We start from the raw sequence: 20,137 nt of genomic DNA, 5'->3' as shown, positions 1-20,137 counted from the left end.
AACTTATCTACCTTTTATTGTGTTTGTTGCAGAATTGTGGAGAACGGCCAGGAGCGGGTAGAAGTGGAAGAGGACGGTCAGTTAAAATCTCTAACAGTAAATGGTAAGGAGCAGCTCCTAAGACTGGATAACAAGTAATTATCTCGCCACAAAATTCAACCAACATACTGTTTTCACACCTGGAAAAATTTGCTAAGTGACTGTGTTTGCTACCAGCGGTTGGTCTCTCCTCTCTTTTTCCTCCTGCATCTCATTCCTGAAGAACAGTTTTCTCAATTTTAGCTTAGCTGCAAAGAGAGAAAAAGGAGATGTTCACCGTATTTGTGTATTTGTATTTATTCCATTAATACTGGGGACCATCTTGCTGGAATTTGTGTTTTGTTTACTACAATAACTGAATTGTAACTTTTTATTTCTGCCATGTGAACAAAGCTGGGTACATTCTATATATATTACTTTTCCTTTGGGAATTGGATATTGTCTTTCTAATTGTTGCAGGGAAAACAAACCGCTGTACATTAAGAGTTAAGCATGTCATTTTTTGCTCTTTTCATTTGACTAATTTAACAAATGAATGATAAACGCTTAACCACTTTGCCCTCTTGTCTTTAACTTAAACTCCACCTTGCTAACCTGTTCGCTGTTATCATGTTCACGCGTGTGTAATATGAATGACATAGATTATTAATAAATTAATTATTATTATTATTATCTGCATTACATTCTTACTTTTGCATTTGTTTGTGTGTTTGAGAGAACCACAGTGGAATAAGTTTGTTCCTGCATGACTCCAGGAAGCTGCTTTTGTAGTTTTATGATAACTTTATCAGCAACACAAACCATTAACAGAGATTGCACAACATATTCTATGTTTCCGGACAACCAGGGGAAATTTTCAGACTTTGTAAAAAGAAAATAAAATAAAGACTTCAGTAATAAAGTACAGTTTGTGGAACCTTGTGGAAAGGCTGCTGCAGTCACCTGGTGTTTTTTGTGTGATTGTTCTCACTCTGGATGTATGAAGTTTGTGCTTGTGCCTGATCACATCTTAAACTTGCTTCACATAAGCTGCAACAAAGGAAAGCACAAAGCCTGCATCTTTTTGAACACTCACCCATCATACAACTCACGTGTGTGCATTAATTTAACCTACTAATGCCTCCATTCAAGTAAGGATCAACACATCTGGGCTTGGTCGCTGATGGTGCAGGAAAATGGAGAGCAGTTTGTTTTTTACTGAAGTAATCCTTAATGTGTGGAGGATGATTAGGGCAAGGGGTGAAGGAAAAAAAAATAATGCTCTGCACTTTGAGAATTAAGTGGAACATTTGAAAATAAACAGACTTTATTAGACTGTAACAAACATCAGATCTTGGCTGTCCCTACAAAATTCCAAGTATTGATTGACTTGTGAAACTATTTCAAAACTGGATTTAACAACAAAGATTATTTCTCTTTTTGCTCACAAACACAGTGTAGTTGTTAGTGTTATGTTGCAATGGCTTTGACAGCTGTTAATCTTACCCGCTGATATAGAGGAGCTGACTTTACCCTTGACATTTTTACTTTTTCTTTGCATATCAATTTAATCTTTAATCTGTATTTATTTCAACTATCCTCAAAATTTCTACCTTATTGACATTTCAACTTTAGTTTCAAAGTGCACAGCATTATTTTGTTCCTTTACCCCTGCCCCTAATCTTTTTCTGTATTCTGAGGGATCATGAGGAAAAAACCATTTTGTTTTCAGCAAACATACACCCCTATCCTTACAGGTGGTTCCTCCCTCTATGGTAGGTATGATTTACCTTTGCAAACCCACAAAAAGGAAACACCCACTTCCAGGACTGACGGGCCCTTCCGTGTGTTTGTTACTCCTTGCCACTCCCAACAGGACCTTTTTATAGGCTTGTAAAAGTGCTGATCTCTTTTTAGTGCGCCCTTTAAAAGAGCCTGAAATCTGCAGCGATGCAGAGACAAATTGAGGACTAGGAAACATAAGTACTCTAATCTCTTACAGTATGAATCACACTCTAACTGGGGAAATCCGATCATTATCAAAAGCTAGTAAAAAGCTCCATGCTCCTACTGAGTGCCCTATTAAACATACATTTTAGTCTAAGACTCACAGTTAAATTGAGTAGATCTGTGTGACTGCATTTGACTGAGAGGTCACTGTGTACAGAGAAGAGTCTCTGTGTGTCTTGAGGAATGTGCTCTAGGCTAGTTTATTTACACAAGCCTCACTGCATATTTTTGAGAGAGGGTTTAGAGGAGTGCTGAAGAGAAAGAGAAGGACAAGGCTGGGCCTTCAGTTGAGTCATACTGAGATATCCTGGCGGAACAAGGGAACTGATGATAATTAACCTGACTAGGTTTAAATAGTATTTTTAAGGGTGTAAAGCAGTATTAGATACCACACAACTATTGTGTTTTTTTTTCCCCTTTTGACAGTTCAAGCACAAATTGCGCGTGCGCAGTACTGTTGCTAGGTGACACTGCAGCTCTCCGCCAATGCCTACTGTTCACATAGCCGGTGTGCCCTCTCTTCGTCTTTGGCTTTATTTTGAAAGTCTTTGTTCATGTAGATATGATTAATGAAACAGGATAGGCCGTATATGAGGATTACGACACAAAACATCAATAAAGAGTAAGTATTATAAGTCAACTAATTGAGTTAGCGTAAATACACTGTGGGAATCAGAAATAGCTAAACAGGGATTGCAGGGACGGGTATGAAATTAATGGTACAATAGCTCTCTCTGCTGGATCAACAGAGGTCTTACAGTTTTAACCAGTACTTGCCATTTTTTTCACTCACCATTTTTCTTCCTTCAATTGAGGTAAATAAACTGGTTTATTTCGAGGAACACTTTCAGTAAATTGGCTTTACAAAGAGGGAGTAGAAGTTGTTAGCTTAACTAAGGGCAAAGCTCAGCCAGTTTTTCTTTCCCCTTTGTTTATCTACATTTTTAAAACACTGAATTTTCTTTCTTTTCTCTGTGCAACTTCTTTTAAAAATGCCCGATAAATATCACGAAATAACATTGAAAAAAAAAAAAGTTACCCAAGGTAAGCTGATTTGTGCAGGTTTTTATGTCCGTTGGACTTTTGAGATGATATATTCTTGGCAGTGTTGACTTAATGTATGCCTGAATTATCATTTATTAAAATCAAATTATATCATTTTATTTTTTTATGCCTGCATTTTCTCATTATAGTGAGAAATTACGTTGCCAATGGCTGCTGTTTGACGAAGAATGGGCCTCATTCACCAATATCTTCCTAAAAGTTTTCTTGAATTTGTTCTTAAACCTTCTTAGAGAAACCTACGTGGGATTCATGGCACGTTCTTAAATCACTTAATTGTTTGCACCTGTCCGTCAGTTGATGAATGCCAGGTGCTGGAAGCACGTGCACGTTTCTCATAATTAACAGAGAAAATGCACTTTTTGCCCATATAAGGGCTTTTTTTAAATCAAACTGAGAGTGATTTGACTCAAACGTATATTTATTCTAAATCCCTATACTTTAAACACATTTGTATGCGCACAAACCTCTGTGTGAAAATAGTTTTTTATTTTTTTGTATTAGCGTTGAATGATAAAACTTATACACCTGCTAAATGTATATTCTTGATACAACATTTTGCAGCAAAAATCAAACACTGCATGTTTAAATTAATTCTTGACTATATTTATATATATTTAAGTTGTGTATTTTGCTTATCGTTTAATTGTATATGTTTTAAATTGGTAAAGAAAAAAATACAGTTAAGTAGAATTTAAAATGATGTTTTATGAAGTAAGGCCTTCTTAATCTAGTACTATGCTTCCCAAAGTGCAGGCTGAGGTACTGTAGGTGGTCCACAAGAGGTCATTTAAATCAGTTTTTTCATAACTGGCTGGGCATAAGGACCCACTACAACTTCTTTAGGAGAAAGCACGACCCAGAATCTTCAAAATGTTCAACCACTTAAATGTATTTCAAGAAAATGGACAGTTTGGACCATGAAATACAAATACAATATAATACAAATGTATAGGTGTACTGTATGTCCACTTTTATACACCATGAACTTTATACAACAATTTTTTTTTCTTACCTGCGACCCACTGGAAACAGCTTTGGAACCCACTTTTGGGTCCCAACCCACCTGTTGAGAACCACTGATTTGAATAACAAAAAAAAAATCATAGAAACTAAATAATAATAAGTCAGGGTTTAAATATGACAAAATACTTTTTTATATGCTATAATTTTAAGTCTCAGATGTAACAAAACACAGCCAGATGTTTTAACTCATGCCACCTTTATTTCATGTTTTTCAATTGATGCATACAACTGGTGTCACAGTGGAACTGGTTTTAGATTACCTGGTGAAACTCCATTTAACATTTCATGCTAATTCTTTCCTGATTTTAAGAGTTTATCAGTGTCTTTGTAGACATTACTTGAGAAGAATTTGCTGGGTCACAAAGTTCGTTTACAGAGATAAATAAGATAAAAAGAAAAAAAAGGCAGTGGCTCCTTAATTATACATTATTACAACAAACGCTTCCTAAGTAATATTAATGTATCTGAAAGCAAAGCATCTGAAATCTGAATAAAAATATAGATGTGTCATGGTTGCTCAGGGTTTAGTGAAGCCCAGAAGGTTTTGGGTCTCAAACTGGGCTGCAGGACTGTATCCTGTAAAAGACTGATCTCATACATCTGAAAGCCGATGAGTGCAAAATTAAACATTTTATCCTCTCGTATCAGTACTCAAATGTTTCTAAGAGTGTTCTGGAGAGTTCTTAGATTTTGTTCCTAAGAAGAAATAAGAGATGAGAAAATGTATGAAGGCCAGAATCTTCCTCAAAACTGCTTAAGAGATATATGAACAAATTTCTTCTTAAGAATGGTTGGTGAATGAGGCCCATTGAATCCTTTAAAAGTACATTTACTGTTCAAAACTAAGCCATGTCTTTTAGGGTGAAATTTGAAAAAAAAATTTTATTCAGAGAGGAGGATTGTGAATAGAGTCAGAAAAAGGGATGAGAGAGTGGGAGAGACATGCAGGAAAAGAGCCACAGACCAGACCTGAACCCGGGCTGCCTGCATAAGTAGGGCATGCCCTAAATCACAAGACCACTTGCGCCCCAGGGGTGACAGTGTTTAACTTGATAGTTAAGACATTATATTGCTAAAAAAGAGCATTAACCCCCTGAGCTGTAAAACTTAAACATTCCAGTAAGAACCCCCCCACCCCACTCCAAATTCAGTGTAAATTCCTGAAAGTTTCAAGCAAATTCCCCTAAATTTCAAAGCAAATTTTTAGAATCAAATCCCTCAAAAATGTATAAGTACATTCCCAAAAATTCCATGAAATCTTCAACAATTTCAAAGGACCCCCCATATCCCTAAAATTTCAAAGCAAATTCCACAGATCATTCCGATCAAATTCCCTGACGTTTCCATGAAATTCTTGAAAGTTTCAAAGGCCATCCCCCTCCACAAAAGAAAATACTCCTGATCAAATTCCTACACATTTGCAAACACATTTTCTATGAAATACCTTATAAAAGCAAATCTTCCTAACAAATCCATGGAAATTTCAGTGAAAATTCTTTTAAAAATCAAAATGTCAGCATCTATGTGAAAAATTCTAACAGCAAAAATGATTTCACTGTTGTTGGAAAGCCTTCTATGTACATGCAGGGTCTCAGGAGGTTAAAATGTGTATTTGTTGGTTAAATACAGGCGTTTATTGCTGCCACATTTGAACTGAGTTGTACCCTCTTCTGGCCCCTAGATGACACTGTTTGCATACAAAAGACAACATGACATTGTATAGCATGAATATAACCCATACAGATATCAGAGATATTCTCATGAACCTGACATTGATGGGTGGGATTATTGTATGTGGAGGCATCACATTCTACAGTAAAGAAATTATTAATAGGTTACCTCATTTTCTTCAAGGAAAAGTCAGCATTTAAATCGACATGTATACTCTGCTTCTATTATTTGTGAATTAATTAAACTGGCTCAAAATTTCTAGCTTTGCTCCTCTCCTACATCCATCTACTCCAATATGGCGTCCAAGTCTGTTATTTCCTGTTTTCCACTTCCTCCTTGTAATGAAAGATGGCTTTCTGTTGGCAGAAAAGAGTCTATGGTTGAAACCCCCCACACTCACCTGCCCCTCCTGTCTGCTTGACAGCAAAGCATGAAACATCGAATGAGCCCGGAGCCGCCGGCCTCTTTATGAACGATGGCAAAGATAAGCTGCCAGTTTCTGTTTGGCCGTGTCTGAACAAGGACGCAGAACGCATCTCTCTGCAGTGGAGTCACATCAGCACAACACCAGATGTGTTGAACCGGGGGAAGGTGGACTGTTAAAAATAATCTGCTCCATGGTTGTAGTTGTCATGTAGGGTTAGTGTCTGCCTGAGCGGTGATTTATTCTAGGCTTTAGGCTCCAGAAATATGCAATTTCTGTTGATTTTGTGTGACATTGTCTCTGTGTTTTGAAGTGTGTGTAGTGTTTATCAATCAGGTTTTAAGGATGTGTGCTCTTTTGTTTGGCCTGGAGACAAATGACAGGTACTCTCAAGACAATAGCTGCAAATGAAAGAACGCAGGGAGTCACATTAAGTCCAGAAAATAAAAGAGCGCCTGTTTGAGCATTACATGATCTCATTATCTCCTCTGCTCTTTGATATTGTTTTTGTAGAAAATAATTAACGGATGATGGATTATGCGACTTGATAGCGGTAGGAATCTTATCACGGTGGTAACCAGGCCCATAATAGACAAAAACATTTATCCTCTGGAGCAGGGGAGGACACGTCTCTCCCGGATTGGCTTAATCCAGCTGTCTAACTTCCTCTGATAGGATCACTGGACAAATGCAGGTTTGGATTAGTTGTTTTTTTCCAAAGCGGGATAGAAAACGAATAGCTGCAGCCTAGAGAGTAAAGCCCCATATTGTCCTGTTTCTGCTGGTCCGCTGGGCGCTGGTCTCTCCTAACAGAGGGTCAACTCACTGCGTTGGACTTTAAAGAGCTGTTTTGCAAACTCTGAAATGAAAAAATCCAAGTCCTGGGGCTAAAGCAGGATGAATCACCTTAAAGTTCAGATGTTTCCAGCAAGGAATGAACAAAAAAACCTGCAGCCAATTTCAACCTTAACACACTCGAAAAGTATTGTGACAAAGAAAGCACCTAAAGTAATACGATGTCTATTCAAGGAGAATTGGAAATCAAGCTATGTCTTTGTCTTTGTTAGCACATGTGCTTGTCCTTGAATGGCTCTAAACCTCCCTAAAAGAGAGCCACCTCACTACAATGTAAAGCTAACAAAAAGACACGAGGGATAGTGATTCAACAAGGCAACGATTTCCTGTGCTTTCTTTTTCAACAATGATTTTTATAAGTGAAAATGTAAGCGTTAAAATCATGTTGTCATTGAAAAAGGTTTATTATAAGCACATCGCATAGGTGCAGGGGCCAGGGCCACTCCAAAACAGTAGCAACAAAAAGTAGAGGATACACTTGCACACTTCCTCAATGCCACAAAAAACTTTATTGAATAAAACATTTCTGCCAAAGAACATTTTGTAATAACCTCTGGTCAAAATGCTGTGATTGAGCAGGTGTAAAACATTTCACAACAGTTTAACTAGAAAGGAAAATAAAGTGAGAAAAATGAAAGAATGGCAGCGTACTCCAAAAACAGAGCAATGCACAATCTATTTGAGAACCCTCAATAAACAGAAATTACAGCACAGAAAGCACATGGACCAAACCCCTGTTCATATCATTTGTTTTGTATAATTTAAGAATCAGGAAGCATAAAAATTGAGGTTGGAACAGAAAATATATGATTAGTGTTTAATACATTTAGAACCTCATCTTTATGACAAGGACAAGTAAAAACAAGTAAATGTTTGTTCCTGACTGAGATCTCATTGTGTTTATCTTTGTAATCTTGGAATAATCATTTTGGTTTTCCAGTGATTACATTTTTTTTTAATAAACTCATTAACTTTAGAAAACAAACACTACTACCACCATAAATGAGCTGAGATCTCTAGAAAACAGCAAAACAATTGCCTTTCATGTCAGAAAATGGTGTAAATAAATGTCTACTTGGTAAGGTCTCGGTCAAAACTAACTTATGGTAGCATTTCTATCTTCAGATGATAACATAAGTTATTTGCTTCAGGAAAACAGAGTAAATAAAGGCTGTAGGCTTATGTCGGCTTATGTACAGAAGCCCCAAGAGGACATGCAGCACATTTTATGTGACAGGCAAATGTCACTTTTTCCCTTCACGATTAAATCTTTTTTGTCTTGAAAACACAACACTGTTTTTCCCTCAAAAAATGTGTAAAAATAAAAATATCTTTAATATATTTTTTTAGATATGAGAAATGAACTCAATATCAAGAGAAACTTAGTGTGCAATAATACAACAACAATTGTAGATAACAAAAAAACGAGCAAAAACTACAGGTTATCATGGGAAAAGAAGTACAATACAATGTATAATTTTATGTTTGCTCATGTATGGTAGCCCAAAAAGGACATGTATCCATACATTTTATTTCATTACGTTTTCTTCCGATGACAGGTAAATGTGACATTTTCCCTTTAAGATGACATCTTTAAGATCAAATCTTATTTTCCTTTGAAAATGTGCTAATTTTAGTCTTTTTTTTAAGATACAAAAATTAACTCCCTATCATGAGAAAATTAGTCTTGTTACAATACAACAAACAATTTGAGATCATGAGAAAACAAGAAAAAACCAGGTGTTGTTATGAAAAAAAGAAGTACAATTAAACGTATAGCTGTATGTCAGTTTTGTATGGAAGCTCAAAGAGGACACGCATTCATACATTTCATCGTAACTTTGATTTTCCGTGATAAAAGGTAGGTTTAAATTGAAGATTTCAACTTTTTATCTCAGATTCTTGGGATAACAAGGCTGGTTTTCCTTTATGGGGTATTTTAGATTTGAGAAATTAGCTTGGAGTTATGAGAAAACCAGTACTGTTTTGTAACAAAATAAATAAGTTAAGATGATGAATAACCAGCTGAAAAACCCTCTCATTTTCATGGGGAAATTGAGTAATAGAAATTGTATGCGTGACTGTCTATTTGTGTATGGAAGTGCTAAAAGGACATGTATCCATATAGCCAGTGTTTATTTTTGCAGCTGTTTTGAATTTATTTTTAGTCGTTAGATTAAAATACCAATTAGTTTTAGTCACATTTTTGTCATTTTAAACCTTGAAGTTTTAGTCCAATCTTAATCTACGAAAACACAAAAACATTTTAGTCCTTTATTTTCTTTGCAATAATTTAATCCGTCATATTCTAAAGCTAATATACATGTTAAAACTCATATCAATGTATTATTGCCTTGATTTGATTTAAAATGTACTGATGAAAATCCTGACATACCTTGAATGCACAGTGGAGAAATATCAGAGATTTTTAATGTCCAAAGGTCCAGCCCTGATGTTTTAGTTTTGTTTTAGTCTCCTTGATGAAAACTAAACCTACTTTTCGTCAGAGTTTTTATCTCCAAAGATCAACTTTTAGCTAGTCTTAGTCGAGTCTTTCTCAAGGAAAAAAAGGCATTTGACGGAAAAATGTGGCATAAGTTGTATGTATGTTGTGTATGGAAGCCCTGAGTGGACATTCATCCATATAATTTTACTGTTTTCACATCATAGCAGGTCACTGATATGTCCGTGATAATGGCTTTACTTCAGTCATTTCAGTCATTTTCTTGAAATGTCAGAAGTACCCTGCTATTGTCATCCAAAGTTATTGAAAGAAGTCAGGACCTGTAGGACAATCAGATGTATTCATTTGAAAAATCAGTATAATAAAAATATGGATGCTTGTCCATTAGGGCTTCCATATGTATCTACAGAATCCTCTTTTTACATTATTTACTTGTATATTAATGGTGAAAACAACCCCCTGGTTATGTTTGTGCACCCTAAGGTGTCTCTAATGACTCGTGATGCGTTAAAGGCCTGGCTGTGACACTTTGGAAATGCTGCTCTGGTCCCTCCTCTAAACAGGACCAGGTTCAGCCCGAGCGTCGAGCATCTGGCCCCCTTTCTTCTCCTCTCCACCGCCTTAATTACACAACACAATGGCGATGAGATCTGCCTGTAATCTCGCAGCATAATAAGCCCCCCCTCCACCTCATACTCTGCCTGCCACTAATTCAATATAAATGTAAATTACCTAGAGAAAAGAATAACCAAATCTCATTTTATTTACATGACTAATCACAATAAAGGCAGGCAGATGAAATATGAAAGAAATATACGGGCGAGCTTTGAAAGGAAAGGAGCGGTCTGTGTGGCCTTAGGGACTCTTTGAACTTCTTGTTTTATATCATCTTTGTTGTTTCTCGCCGGTTACATCAATACGCCTTTTTTTGCACTTGTGCTCAACTTGCTGTAATAGATATGTGTGTCTGTTTGTATTCACACTGCCAAGGGCAACACAAGGTAATATGTTTTCCTTTCAGCTGATTTTTTTTTTTTTTTGTGCTTTTTTTTTCAAATTCATGGGCGCTATGTAGAAAAAATAAATACAGATTTAATGTTGGTTTGAACACCTCAGGCCATCCATCCAGACAGCGAGAAGAGGAGGTTTAGGTGTGATTCATTCCCATTCTTGTGCTCTGCTCACACCCACAGACATCACAGCTGATGACTCTTTGGAGGACGAGTTCCGTCGCCGCAGACAAAACGCACTCCCCGGCCTCGCCTCGCACCAACGCTACCTGAGAAACTCCGCCCAAAACCCCTTGGAGGAAGAGGAGGAGCACGGCCTACAGAGTCTGGGACTAACAAGAGGTCCGCCCACCCGCTACTGCAGGGGCTGATTAATTACCCACACACACACAGCTCCCCTTTAAAGAGTGGAGTCTTAATAAGCGCAGCTAATTGTCTGCTTTTGTGTCTGATGGACGCACAAAGGGCGATGACGGAGAGCCGAGTGTGTGATTGGCAGATATAAACACAGAGGACAGAGGTGTTCATTAGGCAGCTCTGTTCTACACCACAGTAACGACTAGAGGTCAGCAGTTGCCCTCTGTTTTCCTTCACGGGGTCAGGAAGTCACACACAAAAGCTGAGCAATTATCTGCGACACACAGAGTCTGAATGCTTTATAAGAGCAGCTTGCTTAGGTAAAGAGGAGAGCCTTTCATTTAACTTTGCATATTTCCTGCTGGGAGACAAAGGCACTAATTTTCTTTGTGAGATAATGACACAAACTTCTCTTATGTGTTTTAGCTGCTGCAGACTGAAAGCAAGAGTTTAAGATTAGTTAGAATCATCTGCATCACTAATAACTTGCGCTCTGATGTGTCAATACTTCATTAGTTTTAGTTTCATAGCCAGTTTTACCGTGAGGCAAATGTAGGAAAATGCCTGGGGCCTTGAGCTCCAAAAAGCTCTAAGATACAGTTTTTATAGATGTGCATCACATATGAAGTACATAAAACTACACTGCATGTAAATAAGGGGCCAAGAGGGAAAAAAGAGCATCCAAACAGGTTCTGATTATCCAACAAAAAGGCCCAGGGGTCAAAGCCCCTTAAAAAGTCTCAATAACGTCCTCATATCAACCAAATTACTGTTAGCTAGATCCTTATAGACACATTGAAACAACTGAACTGGAAGATTCCTTTTTATACAAAAAATGAAAATTTTGATTTTTGGCAGGGGAAGAGGCGTCTTAAAAATATTTAGATGTTGTGAGTTTAAGTTATGATGCTCTTCTAAAAGTGATGAGCAGAAATGCTTGCTATTTTGGTTTATATATTTTAAAATCAATATGTCCTATAGTTCTTTGGTGTTGTTCACTGAAAAGGGGGCTTAAAAATTTTGTTCACTCTGAAGGCTCAATGGGAAAGGGCCTAATGCAGTGGTTCTCAACCTTGGGGTCGGGACCCTCTTTGGGGTTGCTAGAAACACAGAGGGGGTCTCCAGTTTCCCCTAAAAAACTAATGATATTTTTAGAATTCCACTGTTGCCATTTTACACCAATTTTGCCAAATTTGAACCAGTTTTAATCATTTTTTCCCCACAATTTTAACACATTTTTGCCATTTAACACTTATTTTTTGCCATTTTAAACTCTTTCAGGCACTTTTTTTTGCCTGTTGTTGCCACGTCTAAACTAATTCTTGCCACATAAGCCAAATGTTGCTTCTGTTGGCCCTTTACTGCCACTATTAACTCCATTTTGCCACTTTTTATGCCCAGTTTTTCCCATTTTAACCACATTTCACTACCTGATATGCCCATTTTTGCAAGTTAGACCAATTTCTGCCAATATCTGCCTATTTTTTGTTCTCAGTTTGCACTATTTGACCAGTTTATATTGATTTTTTTTTCCCATTTTACCAGATTTCCACAAATTTTTGCCAATTTAAAGCCTTTTCAGCCAATTTTTAATTCCTTGTACCACTATTAATGCCCTTTTTTGCCACTCCGAACTCATATCTGCTACTTTTAAGAATTAATTTCACCACCTTTTCCAACATTTTTGCCATTATTAACCTTTATTTCAAATTTTAACCCATTTTAATTCGTTTTTTTTTTTTTCAAACAAAATGGATTTACATTTTTAAGAAGGCTATATACTACACACATGATTTAAAAAGAGATCTGTTGCATTGATAAGAGTGGTTATTTTTTCAGGTTAAATAAAAAAATATGGATATCACAGCTTAACTTTACAATAAACAATGGTTTTGCTGACCTCCATGGACCTCTAGTTTGGCTGGGCCCCAGAAAGCTCTCCCCCTTATGGACGGCCTCGCCTCCACATGACTATTCCTGAATGTGATAAATGTGGCTGTCTTCAACCACCTTCAGGTACAGTGGGGGTCCCGGTCTCTGGCATCTTTATTTTGGGGGTCCCGGGCTGAAAAGGTTGAGAGCCCCTGGCCTAATGTAAGTCTTTGCCTGGGGTTTGTAAATTGACACGTTGTCATAGTTAAAAACTTAAGCCGAGTTCAGACCAAAGATTTACAATAAGATGAGTCAAAACTGTGGACTGCTAGCAACAGGCCTCTCTGCAACCTTCTGAAAGCCTGTCAGTCCACACTGCTGCAGCCGAGGGGTAAAATGTTTTCTGACTCACTAATAGAAAATAAAAGTTGATAATAAATACAGTGCATGAGGAGCAAACTATGTGTGAACTACAACGTATCAAAAAGAACTCAATAAACATGATAATGTTACCGCGTTACATCGTTTACAGCCAGCTACACATTTTAAAAAGCAGAAAATGAAAAACCTGTTTATTTATATCAGAGTAAAGTCATAAGCATCCTCCACTCTGTGTCACAGTGAGGGGCAAAGACAGCAGCTCAAGTGTGTTTTTTGATTGATCTTGGATTGTGTCATTGCTCCAAAATTGAATGTATAAATTGTCCATTAATAGCCTACCTGGGAGTGATGCCCAGGCAAAGGCTGTGTGTGGGATGTTTGCTACCTTGCTACAGCTTGGCTACAGTAGCTGGATACCAAAAAATCTCAATGCTTCCTGAAGATAAGATGGATCAAGGTAAGAATTCAATGCAAACAAAACTAAAAGAGGACCAAAATCCAAGCAGTTCTCAAGCAGCGGGGTCTAGTTTTATGGTCCTCCTCAGGGTTCGATTGACAGCTTTCACACCAGCAGGAATTAACAAACCAACTCTGCAAACAGTTCAAGTCAAGGTTAGGTTACACAGCTGAAACTTTCACCTGCAACGTTCTTAAAAAAAGTGTGTTCGCTGCAAATCTTTGGTCTGAACTGAGCTCAACTGAGATATGATGCAACAACAATCAAATGCCAAATTTTTGAGGGGAAAAATTAGATTTTAGAGCTTAAGTTGACATTTTTGAGAAACCAAGGAGAAAGTCAAAACACAGGTTAGATCAGAGTCGTCTCCTGAATGTTGTCACTGTTGTCTCCTTCTGAATAACCTCAATTTATATCACTTTCTCTCCAAAATCCAGATGCTGATGATTGTGTGATGCCTCTGGCCTAAGATTCTTATTGCTCAGTCACAGTAAGAAGTATGAGTTGATGGAGCTCAACTAAAGTTCATATGCAAGAAAAAGAGCTTCATCTAGAATGATTTGGTTTGACACTAGAGGCAATTTTTGACTTTATAATCTTGTAAACTCTTGGTTCTCTTAAATTTATGACTTTTCCTCAACAATTAAGAGTTTTTTTCTCTTAAATTTACAATTTAATTAAAAATTTTAAATTCAAAAAAGTTTTTTTTCTCCTCAATTAACAACTTTTTAAACTTTATTTTTTTCATGATCATTTTCTCCCAAATGAACAATCTTGAAACTACAAACTTGAAATTTTAAGTTTTTTTTTTTTTTTTAATGTAAATATGAACCTTTAAGACTTAATGTTTGGCTCAGAAAACTGTGACTTTTAAAAATTAAAAAATGTTTGTTTTCTTGATCTAAATATGTACTTTTTGGTTTAGTTTTGTTCTCCGGAAATAACCACTGTTTAAACTTAAAAATAAAAAAAAAATTTGTTTGTTTGTTTGGAATCATAAACTTAAAAAAAAAAAAAAAAAAAAACACAAGTTTTTCTTCTGAATCAACATTTTTTTTAAACTTGAAAATTGTAATGTTTGTTTTTAATGTAAATATTATTTTTTAGCCCTGTTTTCTTTGAAATTTAACAACTTTTGAAACTTGAAAAGTAAGATTTTTTTTCTCATAAATTAATGAGTTTTAGAATTTCTTTCTCCTAAATAATGACTTTTTAAACTACCAAATTTGGTTTCTTTTGCTCCTAAATTTACAACTTTATAATCTAAAAAAACTCAGTTTATTCATTCTACATTCACACCTTTTAGATTTGAAATTTAATAGATTCCAAAATCTGGTTTCTTTTAATGAAAAGTGACAGATTCTAGATATCTATTAATTTATTCTTTTTCTAGAGTGGCTCTAACACGTTGTCATAGCTTTCACACCATGGCAACAAAAATAGAAGTCCTAGTCAATACTGATTTTACACATTTTAAAAATGATATGGAAAATATCAAAGAATCAAAAAAGTTGACAACCTTAATTTTCTTGCTTATTCTCACAGCATATGTGATAAGGTCATATTGTTAAGAGGGAACTTTATCTCTAAGGAAATTCTGGTAAGAGAAAGTTTAAACATTACAGTACAGAATAAGAGTAAGATAAAAATATGCATTCAGTACTTCCATCATGTCATTTCCAACATGTAAAAAGCTATAGAGTTTTAATTACCTGGCAGCACTGATTTAAAATGTGTCTTTTTCAAAGAACAGCTGCATTTTCTCATATATCACACGATGTTGCTGATAATATTTTTATTTATTTTTTTTATTTTGTAGGACACACAGACAACAAGAGGAAGAAACTGTGGCTAAAGGACGCCGAGTCCAAAAAGAAAAGAGCTCCTCGACTCTTCCCTCGCTTCGGCGGACTTGGTGCCTTTTTTTAAACACCCACCACCAAACACCTACACAAACAAACACACACATATACAAACATAAATATGTATAGTTGTTGGCAGAAGCTCCATCCATCATAAGTGGCATTAGTTTATCTTCGCTGTGCAGTTCAGAGCAGAACTCCAGCCTGCTTTCATCAGCCAAACATTAGCTTGCAGAGACCTCACTTTAATGTTTTGTTGTTTTTCTTTTGTCCAAGAAACATTTTGATTATTATAAAGCTTTTTTATTGCTGTATTTATTGTGGGTGGATGTATAGTGAGCGTTTAGAATCGTAAGCTATCTCCCGTGATTAGACTTTGTCTTTCTACAGCACTTGTTTTTTAAATGAAGTGAAAGGAAATCTGTAGTCTGTCTTGTTTTTGATAAGCTGGAAAATAACCGAGGTTTGAGCATGTAAGAACAGGTAAAAGGTTGATCTATTCAGAAGAAGCGACAAGTGGAGGAGGACATGGAGTGGTGCAGCAGTGAGTCCTAAAACCAAGGAGGATGTGTTCACTTTTTAGCACTTAGAGTTCCATCGTCTCAAAGTCTGTGGGATTTCTGAATGACTTTACATAATTGGTATCATGCCAAACATGTAAACTCATCTAGGTTAGACTCGCAGTTGACAAAGCCGTGAAGTATTGTTCATTTGTGAAGATTTTTCTTGATGAGCAACGCCTGTAAATGTCAAACTCTTAGCTACTTTTTAGCTAAACCACAGAATAAAACCCTGACTTTTGGTTGACGGGACCCTTGTGATGCTGACTTCCTGGCTGGCCTACATAAATACGTCATCCTTGCAGCACTCCATGCGAGGAATGAGAGTGAAACTGATGGAAAGCAGTGAGAAGAGAGTTTGTTTTCTAGAAAGAGATAAACATCATATATTAAAAGTAACACTCTGGCAGTTACATTATCCACTCCTTCACCACAACTCCCATGAGGTGAAAAAAGCTATTAAGCCCCCTCCCAATGTCATTATTTCTTCTGTTTTTGTTTTGTAGGATTCATTGTACTGAAGGGATATAAAATGTTAAATCTTACAAGGCTGCTTTTGTAAAAGCCAAAATCTTGTTTTCTTCATTTGAGTCGTCCTTGGATGTTTGTTCTTTTGATTTCTGGAAGTAGGAATGAAGAAATATCAAAGAAATGTTCATTTTTTATGGACTCTTACCAATAAATGCATTAAGAAAACACTGAAGTTCAACATTTTTATTGTATTCTACACTCTACTTTCATATCCTCTTATAGCTTTATACAGAGAAGATAGTTAATGTTTAAATAAAATATATACATTTAAGTTTTATCATATAAAAATGGATCCTGCTGCACTTATTATCTGTTTTGGTACTTTTCTTCACTACTACATAACAGTGCAACATGGAAACTCATTTGTAAACAGTTGTCTATTTATGCAGCCAGCAGACAGAAAAACAAAAGCATGTATTTGGAGTCTTGTTTCTGACCAGTGAACAAATGTAAGTTTTATTCCAGCTCTACTTGTCTCTGCAGACTCCTGAGGGAAATATACAACTCTTGAGCATCATAATGCTTAATTACATTCACTGGCTAGTTGCTAACATTGCTCCTGCTGTTCTGGAATACAAAAACAGATTTAACAGAGTTTTGTGAAAACAGCTGCCTTGTGCAGAGAAGAGAAAACCAACACATTAAGTCTAATGACACTGAAAGGAAATATAATCCTCTGTGAGAGTTAAGGCTCATTTCAGCTCCCTTTAGGAACATAAATAGATCAGTGAGTTTTAAATGACATGACCACAACTACCCATATTCTCAGGTGTGTCTCTGGCATACATTATTAAATTAATTCTGGTAAGGGTGACTGTAATGTTTCATCCAAATCCAAACGTTTCCTGAGAACATGCAAAAATACAGACAAAATGAATGCAGTATACACTCCTTTTGTACCCCCTCATTTCCATTGACTCAGCCACTCCAGAACATTCACCTTGTTGTCTTTAAGCCATTTCTGTGTAGCTTTTGCTGTATGCTTCAGGTCATTGTCTTGCTGGAAAATAAATCTTCTCCCAAGCTGTAGTTCTCTTGCAAACTAAATAAGATTGTCCTCCAGGGTTTTCCTATATTTTGCTGCATTCATTTTACCCTCTACCTTTACAAAGCTTCCATGGCCGGCTGCAGACAAGCATCCCCACAGCATGATGCTGCCACCACCATGCTTTATAGTGGGGATTGTGTTTTGTTGGTGATGTGCATTGTTTGGTGTCCGCCAAGCATAACATCTTGTCTGATGGCTATAAAGCCCCATTTTGATCTGATCAGAACAAAGCACTTCCTCCCACTTGACCGTGGAGTCTCTGGTTGAGATTTAATCTGAATTTTCTTCGACAGTGCCTTTCTCTTTGCCACTCTCCCATAAATCTTTGACTGGTGAAGAACCTGGGATGCAGCCGTTTCAGGCAGAATCCCATCTCAGCTGCTGAAGCTTGTAACTCCTGGTGACCGCTCTCACTGGTCTCCTTCTTGCACGGTCACTCAGTTTGTGAGGACGTCCTGATCTAGGCAGATTCAAACATGTGCCATATTCCTTCCATTTTTTGATGATGGATTAAACTGAACTCTTGGGAATGTTCAGTGCCATGGAATTGTTTTTGTATCCATCCCGTGACTTATACTTTTCAATAACCTTTTTCTCTGAGTTGCTTGGAGTGTTCTTTTGTCTTCATGGTGTAATGGTAGCCAGGAATACTGATAAACCAGTGACTGGACCTTCCAGACACAGGTGTCTTTATACTAAAATCACTTGAGAGACATTCACTGCACTCAGGTGATCCCCATTTCACTGATTCTGGGACTACTAGCACCAGCTGGCTGGACCTCTGAAATGCTCTTTTGTATATTAATCTCTTTATCTGATCTGTCTCTTGTTAACATGAAATTGTTTATTCGGGCGTCTTGATCAATTATTCCCAAGATAACAGCAACAATTAAAACAGCCATGATTTTTTATATCAAAAGACAGTCAAAGCTACCTTTTGATCAGCTGGTAACATCATGGTTCCCTTTGCCAACTCACCTGAGATGTTTCCTACTATAACACTGCCCTGCTTAAACACAGTAACTGAATATAGGCGAGGAGAAAGGCCTGGTTTTTCCCATCACAAAAGCAGAACCTGGAAGAAGCAGTATTGTGAGTTATTTTGAATGAGCCTGCAGTGTTTTGTATTATTCATGTGGCAGAACGCCGGCACATGACCCAGCAACTCATTTGGCCCTTGTTCCCATGCAGCCGGTATTCTCTAAGGGTTTAATTAAACACTTTCCAGGCAGTGGCCCACCTCCCTACATTGCCTTACTTTATACAGCCCCCCTCCTCCTTAAGTCATTACACAACTGTTTCTGACTGGGTAAAAAAAACCTGTGAAATCCTCCTATTGACTTTCACTCAGAGGATATCTACCTCCTGGAGAGAGAAGAGTGGAGCAACAGCTCACTGTCAGCCTCGCTGTCAGCAACTGTCTGCCTCCTTCTAAAAGAAAAACTACCCACAACCTCTAAAAGTACAGCAGAGCATAAACCCATTTTAGCATGGAGAAAAAATATTTAAAGAACATCAGTGTTTTTGATGTATCGTTAAATATGAGAAATCAACACAAAGTATAGAACATTTTGAGAATGGCAAAAAATTATATAACATGTTTAAATCTTTGTCTTTTAGGTACCTTTAGGGCCCTTTTTAATTTTTCTCTGCTGTAGTAAATATGGTGCCTTTTTTTTCCTATTTGTCACACTTTAATGTTTTAGATCATCAAATAAATTAAATATAAGAAAAGGATTGAAAAGGATTACAAGGCTTTATTGAAAGCTTTGGGACACTGGTGAACACGGTGGAAGACATTATCCACAAACGGAGAAAAATTTGGAACAGTGATGATTGACCACAATAAGCGCATCGACGACTCATCCAAGAGGTCATAAAAGAGCCCAGAACAACATCTAATAACAATAAGAAAGAGACTGGGCAAAAATGGCACCCACAGGAGACTTCCAAGGCCAAAGCCACTAACACAATTATAACATAGCTACAGTAGCTACATAATTAATGTTACCATGTAAGCTGATGTAGCTAAGTTAGCTAAAGCAACATGAGCTTTCATAAAAATAGCTAAATCTACATAGCCTACATAGCTGCTTTGTGACCTACGCTTAAGCTACTCTTGCTTTGTAGCTATGTTAGCATGTAACTAGCTTAGCTATAGCTATGTTAGCATTAGCTATGTAAGCTTTAGAAAAAGCCGCTAAAACTTACTTTGCTTTACAGATTTTGTAGAAATGTAGCCTACCAACCTGCTTGTGGGCTAAATTCAGCCCTGTTATCTATGTAGCTCCAATAGCTACATAGCTACATTATCTATGTTGCTCAATTATCTATGTAGGTCATTATCAATGTAGCTCCTTTATCTATGTTGTTATGTTATCAGTGTGGCTCTGTCATCTATGTAGCTCCATTAGCTATGTAGCTACATTATCCATGTAGTTCCGTTATCTATACACCACGTTCCAAATTATTATGCAAATTGGATTTTAGTGTCATAAACATTCAAATTTTTGATCTTCAGTTAAACTC

General features: G+C 36.8%; 1 protein-coding gene across 1 annotated transcript in view; it reads left to right on the top strand.

Moving 5' to 3' along the window:
• dnajb6b (DnaJ heat shock protein family (Hsp40) member B6b) overlaps positions 1 to 16,727 on the top strand; it is a 46,620-nt gene extending 29,893 nt beyond the window's left edge. Inside the window, exons 8-10 of the mRNA XM_041813792.1 lie at positions 33 to 103; positions 10,724 to 10,882; positions 15,427 to 16,727. Coding sequence (XP_041669726.1) covers positions 33 to 103; positions 10,724 to 10,882; positions 15,427 to 15,536 — 340 coding nt within the window. The 3' untranslated portion in view covers positions 15,537 to 16,727. The remainder of the gene's footprint in view (positions 1 to 32; positions 104 to 10,723; positions 10,883 to 15,426) is intronic.
• The last annotated feature ends 3,410 nt before the right edge of the window (positions 16,728 to 20,137 follow it).

This window comes from Cheilinus undulatus, linkage group 19 (assembly GCF_018320785.1).
Source record: "Cheilinus undulatus linkage group 19, ASM1832078v1, whole genome shotgun sequence".
Taxonomy (NCBI): domain Eukaryota; kingdom Metazoa; phylum Chordata; class Actinopteri; order Labriformes; family Labridae; genus Cheilinus; species Cheilinus undulatus.
Note: the sequence above shows the minus strand (reverse complement) of the source record. Positions and strands in the feature narration are given on the sequence as shown.